We start from the raw sequence: 17,500 nt of genomic DNA, 5'->3' as shown, positions 1-17,500 counted from the left end.
ACACCATGACACACACACACACACACACCTTTAGCCTCGTGAACAACCTGACACACACACACACACACACCTTTAGCCTCGTGAACACCCTGACACACACACACACACACCTTTAGCCTCGTGAACACCCTGACACCCTCACACACACACACACCTTTAGCCTCGTGAACACCCTGACACACACACACACCTTTAGCCTCGTGAACACCCTGACACACACACACACACACACACACCTTTAGCCTCGTGAACACCCTGACACACACACACCTTTAGCCTCGTGAACACCCTGACACACACACACACACACACCTTTAGCCTCGTGAACACCCTGACACACACACACACACACACCTTTAGCCTCGTGAACACCCTGACACACACACACACACACACACCTTTAGCCTCGTGAACACCCTGACACACACACACACACACACACACACCTTTAGCCTCGTGAACACCCTGACACACACACACACACACACCTTTAGCCTCGTGAACACCCTGACACACACACACACACACACACACCTTTAGCCTCGTGAACACCCTGACACACACACACACACACACACACACACACACACCTTTAGCCTCGTGAACACCCTGACACACACACACACACACCTTTAGCCTCGTGAACACCCTGACACACACACACACCTTTAGCCTCGTGAACACCCTGACACACACACACACACACAAACACACCTTTAGCCTCGTGAACACCGACACACACACACACACACACACCTTTAGCCTCGTGAACACCCTGACACACACACACACACACACACACACACCTTTAGCCTCGTGAACACCCTGACACACACACACACACACACACCTTTAGCCTCGTGAACACCCTGACACACACACACACACACACACACACCTTTAGCCTCGTGAACACCCTGACACACACACACACACACACACACACCTTTAGCCTCGTGAACACCCTGACACACACACACACACCTTTAGCCTCGTGAACACCCTGACACACACACACCTTTAGCCTCGTGAACACCCTGACACACACACACCTTTAGCCTCGTGAACACCCTGACACACACACACCTTTAGCCTCGTGAACACCCTGACACACACACACACACACACCTTTAGCCTCGTGAACACCCTGACACACACACACACACACCTTTAGCCTCGTGAACACCCTGACACACACACACACACACACACCTTTAGCCTCGTGAACACCCTGACACACACACACACCTTTAGCCTCGTGAACACCCTGACACACACACACACACACACACACACACACACACACACCTTTAGCCTCGTAAACACCCTAACACACACACACACACACACACACACACCTTTAGCCTCGTGAACACCATGACACACACACACACACACACCTTTAGCCTCGTGAACAACCTGACACACACACACACCTTTAGCCTCGTGAACACCCTCACACACACACACACCTTTAGCCTCGTGAACACCCTGACACACACACACACACACACCTTTAGCCTCGTGAACACCCTGACACACACACACACACACACACCTTTAGCCTCGTGAACACCCTGACACACACACACACACAACTTTAGCCTCGTGAACACCCTGACACACACACACACACACACACCTTTAGCCTCGTGAACACCCTGACACACACACACACACACACACACACACACACACACCTTTAGCCTCGTGAACACCCTGACACACACACACACCTTTAGCCTCGTGAACACCCTGACACACACACACACACACCTTTAGCCTCGTAAACACCCTAACACACACACACCTTTAGCCTCGTGACCACCATGACACACACACACACACACACCTTTAGCCTCGTGAACAACCTGACACACACACACACACACCTTTAGCCTCGTGAACACCCTCACACACACACACACCTTTAGCCTCGTGAACACCCTGACACACACACACACCTTTAGCCTCGTGAACACCCTGACACACACACACACCTTTAGCCTCGTGAACACCCTGACACACACACACACACACACCTTTAGCCTCGTGAACACCCTGACACACACACACCTTTAGCCTCGTGAACACCCTGACACACACACACACACACACACCTTTAGCCTCGTGAACACCCTGACACACACACACACACACACCTTTAGCCTCGTGAACACCCTGACACACACACACACACACACACACCTTTAGCCTCGTGAACACCCTGACACACACACACACACACACCTTTAGCCTCGTGAACACCCTGACACACACACACACACACACCTTTAGCCTCGTGAACACCCTGACACACACACACACACACCTTTAGCCTCGTGAACACCCTGACACACACACACACACACACACGTTTAGCCTCGTGAACACCCTGACACACACACACACACACACCTTTAGCCTCGTGAACACCCTGACACACACACACACACACACCTTTAGCCTCGTGAACACCCTGACACACACACACACACACACACCTTTAGCCTCGTGAACACCCTGACACACACACACACACACACACCTTTAGCCTCGTGAACACCCTGACACACACACACACACACACACACACACACACCTTTAGCCTCGTGAACACCCTGACACACACACACACACACACACACACACACCTTTAGCCTCGTGAACACCCTGACACACACACACACACACACCTTTAGCCTCGTGAACACCCTGACACACACACACACACACACACACACACACACACACCTTTAGCCTCGTGAACACCCTGACACACACACACACACACACACACACACCTTTAGCCTCGTGAACACCCTGACACACACACACACACACACACACACACCTTTAGCCTCGTGAACACCCTGACACACACACACACACACACACACACACACCTTTAGCCTCGTGAACACCCTGACACACACACACACACCTTTAGCCTCGTGAACACCCTGACACACACACACACCTTTAGCCTCGTGAACACCCTGACACACACACACACACACACACACACACACCTTTAGCCTCGTGAACACCCTGACACACACACACACACACACACACACACACCTTTAGCCTCGTGAACACCCTGACACACACACACACACACCTTTAGCCTCGTGAACACCCTGACACACACACACACCTTTAGCCTCGTGAACACCCTGACACACACACACACACACAAACACACCTTTAGCCTCGTGAACACCCTGACACACACACACACACACACCTTTAGCCTCGTGAACACCCTGACACACACACACACACACACACACCTTTAGCCTCGTGAACACCCTGACACACACACACACACACACACACCTTTAGCCTCGTGAACACCCTGACACACACACACACACACACACACCTTTAGCCTCGTGAACACCCTGACACACACACACACACACACACACCTTTAGCCTCGTGAACACCCTGACACACACACACACACCTTTAGCCTCGTGAACACCCTGACACACACACACCTTTAGCCTCGTGAACACCCTGACACACACACACCTTTAGCCTCGTGAACACCCTGACACACACACACCTTTAGCCTCGTGAACACCCTGACACACACACACCTTTAGCCTCGTGAACACCCTGACACACACACACACACACACCTTTAGCCTCGTGAACACCCTGACACACACACACACACACCTTTAGCCTCGTGAACACCCTGACACACACACACACCTTTAGCCTCGTGAACACCCTGACACACACACACACACACACACACCTTTAGCCTCGTAAACACCCTAACACACACACACACACACACACCTTTAGCCTCGTGAACACCATGACACACACACACACACACACCTTTAGCCTCGTGAACACCCTGACACACACACACACACACCTTTAGCCTCGTGAACACCCTGACACACACACACACACAACTTTAGCCTCGTGAACACCCTGACACACACACACACACACACACCTTTAGCCTCGTGAACACCCTGACACACACACACACACACACACACACACACACACCTTTAGCCTCGTGAACACCCTGACACACACACACACCTTTAGCCTCGTGAACACCCTGACACACACACACACACACACACACACACACCTTTAGCCTCGTAAACACCCTAACACACACACACACACACACACACACCTTTAGCCTCGTGAACACCCTCACACACACACACACCTTTAGCCTCGTGAACACCCTGACACACACACACACCTTTAGCCTCGTGAACACCCTGACACACACACACACACACACCTTTAGCCTCGTGAACACCCTGACACACACACACACACACCTTTAGCCTCGTGAACACCCTGACACACACACACACACAACTTTAGCCTCGTGAACACCCTGACACACACACACACACACACACCTTTAGCCTCGTGAACACCCTGACACACACACACACACACACACACACACACACACACACACACACACACCTTTAGCCTCGTGAACACCCTGACACACACACACACCTTTAGCCTCGTGAACACCCTGACACACACACACACACACACACACACACACACACCTTTAGCCTCGTAAACACCCTAACACACACACACACACACACACACCTTTAGCCTCGTGAACACCATGACACACACACACACACACACCTTTAGCCTCGTGAACAACCTGACACACACACACACACACACCTTTAGCCTCGTGAACACCCTCACACACACACACACACACACCTTTAGCCTCGTGAACACCCTGACACACACACACACCTTTAGCCTCGTGAACACCCTGACACACACACACACACACACCTTTAGCCTCGTGAACACCCTGACACACACACACCTTTAGCCTCGTGAACACCCTGACACACACACACACACACCTTTAGCCTCGTGAACACCCTGACACACACACACACACACACCTTTAGCCTCGTGAACACCCTGACACACACACACACACACACCTTTAGCCTCGTGAACACCCTGACACACACACACACACACACACACACACACCTTTAGCCTCGTGAACACCCTGACACACACACACACACACACACACCTTTAGCCTCGTGAACACCCTGACACACACACACACACACACCTTTAGCCTCGTGAACACCCTGACACACACACACACACCTTTAGCCTCGTGAACACCCTGACACACACACACACACCTTTAGCCTCGTGAACACCCTGACACACACACACACACACACACACACACGTTTAGCCTCGTGAACACCCTGACACACACACACACACACACCTTTAGCCTCGTGAACACCCTGACACACACACACACACACACCTTTAGCCTCGTGAACACCCTGACACACACACCTTTAGCCTCGTGAACACCCTGACACACACACACACCTTTAGCCTCGTGAACACCCTGACACACACACACACCTTTAGCCTCGTGAACACCCTGACACACACACACACACACCTTTAGCCTCGTGAACACCCTGACACACACACACACACATACACACACACACCTTTAGCCTCGTGAACACCCTGACACACACACACACACCTTTAGCCTCGTGAACACCCTGACACACACACACACACACACACACCTTTAGCCTCGTGAACACCCTGACACACACACACACACACACACACCTTTAGCCTCGTGAACACCCTGACACACACACACACACACACACACACCTTTAGCCTCGTGAACACCCTGACACACACACACACACACACCTTTAGCCTCGTGAACAACCTGACACACACACACACACACCTTTAGCCTCGTGAACACCCTGACACACACACACACACACACACCTTTAGCCTCGTGAACACCCTGACACACACAGACACATACACACCTTTAGCCTCGTGAACACCCTGACACACACACACACACACACACACACACCTTTAGCCTCGTGAACACCCTGACACACACACACACACACATCTTTAGCCTCGTGAACACCCTGACACACACACACACACACACACACACACACCTTTAGCCTCGTGAACACCCTGACACACACACACACACACACACACACACACCTTTAGCCTCGTGAACACCCTGACACACACACACACACCTTTAGCCTCGTGAACACCCTGACACACACACACACACACACACCTTTAGCCTCGTGAACACCCTGACACACACACACACACACCTTTAGCCTCGTGAACACCCTGACACACACACCTTTAGCCTCGTGAACACCCTGACACACACACACACACACCTTTAGCCTCATGAACACCCTGACACACACACACACACACACCTTTAGCCTCGTGAACACCCTGACACACACACACACACACCTTTAGCCTCGTGAACACCCTGACACACACACACACACACCTTTAGCCTCGTGAACACCCTGACACACACACACACCTTTAGCCTCGTGAACACCCTGACAGACACACACACACCTTTAGCCTTGTGAACACCCTGACACACACACACACACACACACACACCTTTACCCTCGTGAACACCCTGACACACACACACACACACACACACCTTTAGCCTCGTGAACACCCTGACACACACACACACACACACCTTTAGCCTCGTGAACACCCTGACACACACACCTTTAGCCTCGTGAACACCCTGACACACACACACACACACACCTTTAGCCTCGTGAACACCCTGACACACACACACACACACCTTTAGCCTCGTGAACACCCTGACACACACACACACACCTTTAGCCTCGTGAACACCCTGACACACACACACACACCTTTAGCCTTGTGAACACCCTGACACACACACACACACACACACACACCTTTACCCTCGTGAACACCCTGACACACACACACACACACACACACCTTTAGCCTCGTGAACACCCTGACACACACACACACACCTTTAGCCTCGTGAACACCCTGACACACACACACACACACACACCTTTAGCCTCGTTAGCACCCTGACACACACACACACACACACACACACCTTTAGCCTCGTGATCACCCTGACACACACACACACACACACACACCTTTAGCCTCGTGAACACCCTGACACACACACACACACACACACACCTTTAGCCTCGTGAACACCCTGACACACACACACACACACACCTTTAGCCTCGTGAACACCCTGACACACACACACACACACCTTTAGCCTCGTGAACACCCTGCAAAACACACACACACACACCTTTAGCCTCGTGAACACCCTGACACACACACACCTTTAGCCTCGTGAACACCCTGACACACACACACACACATACACACCTTTAGCCTCGTGAACACCCTGACACACACACACACACACACACCTTTAGCCTCGTGAACACCCTGACACACACACACACACACACACACCTTTAGCCTCGTGAACACCCTGACACACACACACACACACACACACCTTTAGCCTCGTGAACACCCTGACACACACACACACACACCTTTAGCCTCGTGAACACCCTGACACACACACACACCTTTAGCCTCGTGAACACCCTGACACACACACACACACACACACACACACCTTTAGCCTCGTGAACACCCTGACACACACACACACACACACACCTTTAGCCTCGTGAACACCCTGACACACACACACACACACACACACACACCTTTAGCCTCATGAACACCCTGACACACACACGCACACACCTTTAGCCTCGTGAACACCCTGACACACACACACACACACCTTTAGCCTCGTGAACACCCTGACACACACACACACACACACCTTTAGCCTCGTGAACACCCTGACACACACACACACACACACACACACACACCTTTAGCCTCGTGAACACCCTGACACACACACACACACACCTTTAGCCTCGTGAACACCCTGACACACACACACAGACACACACACCTTTGCCTTGTGAACACCCTGACACACACACACACACACCTTTAGCCTCGTGAACACCCTGACACACATACACACACACACACACACACACCTTTAGCCTCGTGAACACCCTGACACACACACACACACACACACACCTTTAGCCTCGTGAACACCCTGACACACACACACACACACACACACACACACCTTTAGCCTCGTTAGCACCCTGACACACACACACACACACACACCTTTAGCCTCGTGAACACCCTGACACACACACACACACCTTTAGCCTCGTGAACACCCTGACACACACACACACACACACACACACACACCTTTAGCCTCGTGAACACCCTGACACACACACACACACCTTTAGCCTCGTGAACACCCTGACACACACACACACACACACACACCTTTAGCCTCGTGAACACCCTGACACACACACACACACCTTTAGCCTCGTGAACACCCTGACACACACACACACACACACACACACCTTTAGCCTCGTTAGCACCCTGACACACACACACACACACACACACACACCTTTAGCCTCGTGAACACCCTGACACACACACACACACACACACACACACACCTTTAGCCTCGTGAACACCCTGACACACACACACACACACACACCTTTAGCCTCGTGAACACCCTGACACACACACACACACACACACACCTTTAGCCTCGTGAACACCCTGACACACACACACACACACACCTTTAGCCTCGTGAACACCCTGACACACACACACACACACACACACCTTTAGCCTCGTGAACAACCTGACACACACACACACACACACCTTTAGCCTCGTGAACACCCTGACACACACACACACACACACCTTTAGCCTCGTGAACACCCTGACACACACACACACACACACCTTTAACCTCGTGAACACCCTGACACACACACACACACACACCTTTAGCCTCGTGAACACCCTCACACACACACACACACACACACACACCTTTAGCCTCGTGAACACCCTGACACACACACACACACCTTTAGCCTCGTGAACACCCTGACACACACACACACACACCTTTAGCCTCGTGAACACCCTGACTGACACACACACACACACACACACACACACACACACACACACCTTTAGCCTCGTGAACACCCTGACACACACACACACACACACACACACACACCTTTAGCCTCGTGAACACCCTGACACACACACACACACCTTTAGCCTCGTGAACACCCTGACACACACACACATACACACACACACCTTTAGCCTCATGAACACCCTGACACACACACACACACGCACCTTTAGCCTCGTGAACACCCTGACACACACACACACACACACACACACACACACACACACACACACACCTTTAGCCTCGTGAACACCCTGACACACACACACACACACCTTTAGCCTCGTGAACACCCTGACACACACACACACACACACACCTTTAGCCTCATGAACACCCTGACACACACACACACACACCTTTAGCCTCGTGAACACCCTGACACACACACACACACACACACACACACACACACACACACACACACCTTTAGCCTCGTGAACACCCTGACATACACACACACACACACACCTTTAGCCTCGTGAACACCCTGACACACACACACACACCTTTAGCCTCATGAACACCCTGACACACACAACCACACACCTTTAGCCTTATGAACACCCTGACACACACACACACACACACACCTTTAGCCTCATGAACACCCTGACACACACACACACACACACACACACACCTGCAGGACGAGCAGCATCTGGATGATGGAGGGAGGCACACAAGCGCGTTGTCGACTCAAAGCTTCCTCCAGCTTCGTGTTCAGAGTGATGATGTTCCTGAAGTGCAGCAGAGCCAGCTGACGGACCGAGGGCTCCTTCCCCTACACACACACACACACACACTCACACATGCGGTTCACGAGTTCAGTGGAATGCACCGTGTGTGTGACGCACCTGTACGGGGTGGAAGATGGCCTGCAGTGTGGACAGAACACCACAGAAGAAGAAGTCCCACGTCTCTGCCAGAGAATCCAGCAGCTTCTGGCCTGCGCACACACACACACACACACACACGTCTGGTTCGCCCTCTTCGTGGAGACTCTCCATAGGCATAATGGTTTACATAATGGATACTGTACAAACTGTATATTCTCTCCACTTACACTAACTCTACCCCTTTTACATTTTAATAAAAATCGCTTAGTGTTTATTTTGTGTTTATTTTGTGATTTATGTAATCATAACAGACACTACACACTACACTATCAGCAGTTCAGGCCTTTAAGATGCAAGTCAAACCAGTGAACACACTCATTCATTCACACACACACACACACACACACACACACACACACACACACACACACACACACTCGCTTGTACTCACACACATTCAGATACACTCTCTCTCTCACACACACACACACACTCGTACTCAAACTCAGATACACTCTCACACACACACACTCAGATACACTCTCTCACACACACTCAGATACACTCTTTCACACACACTCAGATACACTCTCTCACACACACTCAGATACACTCTCACACACACACTCAGATACACTCTCACACACACTCAGATACACTCTCACACACACACACACACACTCAGATACATTCTCAGATACACTCTCACACACACACTCAGATACACTTTCACACACAACCAGATACACTCTCACACACACTCAGATACACTCACACACACTCAGATACACTTTCACACACAATCAGATACACTCTTTCACACACAATCAGATACACTCTCACACACACACACTCAGATACACTCACACACACACACACACACTCAGATACACTTTCACACACAATCAGATACACTCTTTCACACACAATCAGATACACTCTCACACACACACTCAGATACACTCTCACACACACACTCAGATACTCTTTCACACACAATCAGATACACTCTCACACACACACTCAGAAACACTCTCACACACACACTCAGATACACTTTCACACACAATCAGATACACACTTTCACACACACTCAGATACACTCTCTCACACACACACACAGATACACTCTCACACACACACTCAGATACACTCTCAAACACACACACACAGATACACTCTCACACACACACTCAGATACACTCTCACACACACACTCAGATACACTCTCACACACACACTCAGATACACTCTCTCACACACACTCAGATACACTCTCTCACGCACACTCAGATACACTCTCTCACACACACACACACAGATACACTCTCACACACACACTCAGATACACTCTCACACACACACTCAGATACACTCTCACACACACACTCAGATACACTCTCTCACACACACTCAGATACACTCTCTCACACACACTCAGATACACTCTCTCACACACACTCAGATACACTCTCACACACACACTCAGATACACTCTCTCACACACACTCAGATACACTCTCACACACACTCAGATACACTCTCACACACACACTCAGATACACTCTCACACACACACACTCAGATACACTCTCACACACACACTCAGATACACTCTCTCACACACACTCAGATACACTCTCTCACACACACTCAGATACACTCTCTCACACACACACACAGATACACTCTCACACACACACTCAGATACACTCTCACACACACACTCAGATACACTCTCACACACACACTCAGATACACTCTCACACACACACTCAGATACACTCTCAAACACACACACACACAGATACACTCTCACACACACACTCAGATACACTCTCACACACACACTCAGATACACTCTCACACACACACACTCAGATACACTCTCACACACACACTCAGATACACACACTCAGATACACTCTCACACACACACTCAGATACACTCTCACACACACACTCAGATACACTCTCACACACACACTCAGATACACTCTCTCACACACACTCAGATACACTCTCTCACACACACTCAGATACACTCTCTCACACACACTCAGATACACTCTCACACACACACTCAGATACACTCTCTCACACACACTCAGATACACTCTCACACACACTCAGATACACTCTCACACACACACTCAGATACACTCTCACACACACACACTCAGATACACTCTCACACACACACTCAGATACACTCTCTCACACACACTCAGATACACTCTCTCACACACACTCAGATACACTCTCACACACACACACAGATACACTCTCACACACACACTCAGATACACTCTCACACACACACTCAGATACACTCTCACACACACACTCAGATACACTCTCACACACACACTCAGATACACTCTCAAACACACACACACACACAGATACACTCTCACACACACACTCAGATACACTCTCACACACACACTCAGATACACTCTCACACACACACACTCAGATACACTCTCACACACACACTCAGATACACACACTCAGATACACTCTCACACACACACTCAGATACACTCTCACACACACACTCAGATACACTCTCACACACACACAGATACACTCTCACACACACACTCAGATACACTCTCACACACACACTCAGATACACTCTCACACACACTCAGATACACTCTCTCACACACACTCAGATACACTCTCACACACACACACTCAGATACACTCTCTCACACACACTCAGATACACTCTCTCACACACACTCAGATACACTCTCTCACACACACACAGATACACTCTCACACACACACTCAGATACACTCTCACACACACACACACACACAGATACACTCTCACACACACACTCAGATACACTCTCTCACACACACTCAGATACACTCTCTCACACACACTCAGATACACTCTCTCACACTCTCTCACACACACTCAGATACACTCTCTCACACACACTCAGATACACTCTCACACACACACACAGATACACTCTCACACACACACTCAGATACACTCTCTCACACACACACAGATACACTCTCTCACACACACTCAGATACACTCTCACACACACACACACAGATACACTCTCACACACACACTCAGATACACTCTCTCACACACACTCAGATACACTCTCACACACACACAGATACACTCTCACACACACACTCAGATACACTCTCTCACACACACTCAGATACACTCTCACACACACACTCAGATACACTCTCTCACACACACTCAGATACACTCTCTCACACACACTCAGATACACTCTCACACACACACTCAGATACACTCTCACACACACACACACAGATACACTCTCACACACACACTCAGATACACTCTCTCACACACACTCAGATACACTCTCTCACACACACTCAGATACACTCTCTCACACTCTCTCACACACACTCAGATACACTCTCTCACACACACTCAGATACACTCTCACACACACACACAGATACACTCTCACACACACACTCAGATACACTCTCTCACACACACACAGATACACTCTCTCACACACACTCAGATACACTCTCACACACACACACACAGATACACTCTCACACACACACTCAGATACACTCTCTCACACACACTCAGATACACTCTCACACACACACAGATACACTCTCACACACACACTCAGATACACTCTCTCACACACACTCAGATACACTCTCACACACACACTCAGATACACTCTCTCACACACACTCAGATACACTCTCTCACACACACTCAGATACACTCTCACACACACACTCAGATACACTCTCACACACACACACACAGATACACTCTCACACACACACTCAGATACACTCTCTCACACACACTCAGATACACTCTCTCACACACACTCAGATACACTCTCTCACACACACTCAGATACACTCTCTCACACACACTCAGATACACTCTCACACACACACACACACACAGATACACTCTCACACACACACTCAGATACACTCTCTCACACACACTCAGATACACTCTCTCACACACACTCAGATACAGTCTCTCACACACACAGATACACTCTCTCACACACACACACAAAGATACACTCTCACACACACACTCAGATACACTCTCTCACACACACTCAGATACACTCTCTCACACACACTCAGATACAATCTCTCACACACACTCAGATACACTCTCACACACACACTCAGATACACTCTCTCACACACACACAGATACACTCTCACACACACACTCAGATACACTCTCACACACACACACTCAGATACACTCTCACACACACACTCAGATACACTCTCACACACACTCAGATACACTCTCTCACACACACTCAGATACACTCTCTCACACACACTCAGATACACTCTCTCACACACACTCAGATACACTCTCACACACACTCAGATACGCTCTCTCACACACACACTCAGATACGCTCTCACACACACTCAGATACACTCTCTCACACACACTCAGATACACTCTCACACACACACTCAGATACACTCTCACACACACTCAGATACACTCTCACACACACTCAGATACACTCTCACACACACACACACTCAGATACACTCTCACACACACTCAGATACACTCTCTCACACACACTCAGATACACTCTCACACACACACTCAGATACACTCTCTCACACACACTCAGATACACTCTTTCACACACACTCAGATACAATCTCACACACCCTCAGATACACTCTCACACACACACTCAGATACACTCTTTCACACACACACACACACACTCAGATACACTCTCTCACACACACACAGATACACTCTCACACACACTCAGATACACTCTCTCACACACACTCAGATACACTCTCACACACACACTCAGATACACTCTCACACACACTCAGATACACTCTCACACACACTCAGATACACTCTCACACACACACACTCAGATACACTCTCACACACACTCAGATACACTCTCTCACACACACACTCAGATACACTCTTTCACACACACTCAGATACACTCTCTCACACACACTCAGATACACTCTCACACACACACTCAGATACACTCTCTCACACACACTCAGATACACTCTTTCACACACACTCAGATACACTCTCTCACACACACTCAGATACACTCTCACACACACTCAGATACACTCTCACACACACTCAGATACACTCTCACACACACACACTCAGATACACTCTCTCACACACACTCAGATACACTCTCTCACACACACTCAGATACACTCTGTCACACACACACAGATACACTCTCACACACACACTCAGATACACTCTCACACACACACACACAGATACACTCTCACACACACACTCAGATACACTCTCTCACACACACTCAGATACACTCTCTCACACACACTCAGATACACTCTCTCACACACACTCAGATACACTCTCTCACACACACTCAGATACACTCTCTCACACACACTCAGATACACTCTCACACACACACTCAGATACACTCTCTCACACACACACAGATACACTCTCTCACACACACTCAGATACACTCTCACACACACACTCAGATACACTCTCACACACACACTCAGATACACTCTCTCACACACACTCAGATACACTCTCACACACACACACACACACACAGATACACTCTCTCACACACACTCAGATACACTCTCTCACACACACTCAGATACACTCTCTCACACACACTCAGATACACTCTCTCACACACACTCAGATACACTCTCTCACACACACTCAGATACACTCTCTCACACACACTCAGATACACTCTCACACACACACACAGATACACTCTCACACACACACTCAGATACACTCTCTCACACACACACAAACAGATACACTCTCTCACACACACTCAGATACACTCTCACACACACACACAGATACACTCTCACACACACACTCAGATACACTCTCTCACACACACTCAGATACACTCTCACACACACACACACACACACACACACACACACACACACAGATACACTCTCACACACACACTCAGATACACTCTCTCACACACACTCAGATACACTCTCACACACACACTCAGATACACTCTCTCACACACACTCAGATACACTCTCTCACACACACTCAGATACACTCTCACACACACACTCAGATACACTCTCTCACACACACTCAGATACACTCTCTCACTCACACTCAGATACACTCTCTCACACACACTCAGATACACTCTCTCACACACACTCAGATACACTCTCACACACACACACACACAGATACACTCTCACACACACACTCAGATACACTCTCTCACACACACTCAGATACACTCTCTCACACACACTCAGATACACTCTCTCACACACACTCAGATACACTCTCTCACACACACAGATACACTCACACACACACAGATACACTCTCACACACACACTCAGATACACTCTCTCACACACACTCAGATACACTCTCTCACACACACTCAGATACACTCTCTCACACACACTCAGATACACTCTCACACACACACTCAGATACGATCTCTCACACACACACAGATACACTCTCACACACACACTCAGATACACTCTCACACACACACACTCAGATACACTCTCACACACACACTCAGATACACTCTCACACACACTCAGATACACTCTCTCACACACACTCAGATACACTCTCTCACACACACTCAGATACACTCTCACACACACTCAGATACACTCTCTCACACACACACTCAGATACACTCTCTCACACACACTCAGATACACTCTCACACACACTCAGATACACTCTCTCACACTCTCACACACACACACTCAGATACACTCTCACACACACTCAGATACACTCTCACACACACTCAGATACACTCTCACACACACACACTCAGATACACTCTCACACACACTCAGATACACTCTCTCACACACACTCAGATACACTCTCACACACACACTCAGATACACTCTCTCACACACACTCAGATACACTCTTTCACACACACTCAGATACAATCTCACACACCCTCAGATACACTCTCACACACACACACACTCAGATACACTCTTTCACACACACACACTCAGATACACTCTCTCACACACACTCAGATACACTCTTTCACACACACACACACACTCAGATACACTCTCTCACACACACTCAGATACACTCTTTCACACACACTCAGATAGAATCTCTCACACACACTCAGATACACTCTCTCACACACACTCAGATACACTCTTTCACACACACACTCAGATACACTCTCTCACACACACTCAGATACACTCTCTCACGCACACTCAGATACACTCTCTCACACACACTCAGATACACTCTCACACACACACTCAGATACACTCTCTCACACATACTCAGATACACTCTCTCACACACACTCAGATACACTTTCACACACACTCAGATACACTCTCACACACACACACTCAGATACACTCTTCAACACACACTCAGATACACTCTCTCACACACTCAGATACACTCTCACACACTCAGATACACTCTCACACACTCAGATACACTCTCACACACACTCAG

General features: G+C 49.1%; 2 protein-coding genes across 2 annotated transcripts in view; one reads left to right on the top strand and one right to left on the bottom strand.

Annotated features, from left to right (window-relative positions):
- Positions 1-17,500, bottom strand: part of prr5b (proline rich 5b (renal)) — a 68,214-nt gene that overhangs the window by 14,737 nt on the left and 35,977 nt on the right. Inside the window, exons 6-7 of the mRNA XM_077244027.1 lie at positions 9,928-10,019; positions 9,714-9,854 (exon numbers count right to left, since the gene is read on the bottom strand). Coding sequence (XP_077100142.1) covers positions 9,714-9,854; positions 9,928-10,019 — 233 coding nt within the window. The remainder of the gene's footprint in view (positions 1-9,713; positions 9,855-9,927; positions 10,020-17,500) is intronic.
- Positions 1-17,500, top strand: part of LOC143751423 (protein PHTF2) — a 120,061-nt gene that overhangs the window by 79,331 nt on the left and 23,230 nt on the right. The window lies entirely within an intron of this gene.

The sequence above is a fragment of the Siphateles boraxobius genome, unplaced genomic scaffold, assembly GCF_051911475.1.
Source record: "Siphateles boraxobius isolate OS27281-9 unplaced genomic scaffold, OSU_SipBor_1 257, whole genome shotgun sequence".
NCBI lineage: Eukaryota > Metazoa > Chordata > Actinopteri > Cypriniformes > Leuciscidae > Siphateles > Siphateles boraxobius.
This window is presented reverse-complemented; position numbering and strand designations above follow the sequence as displayed.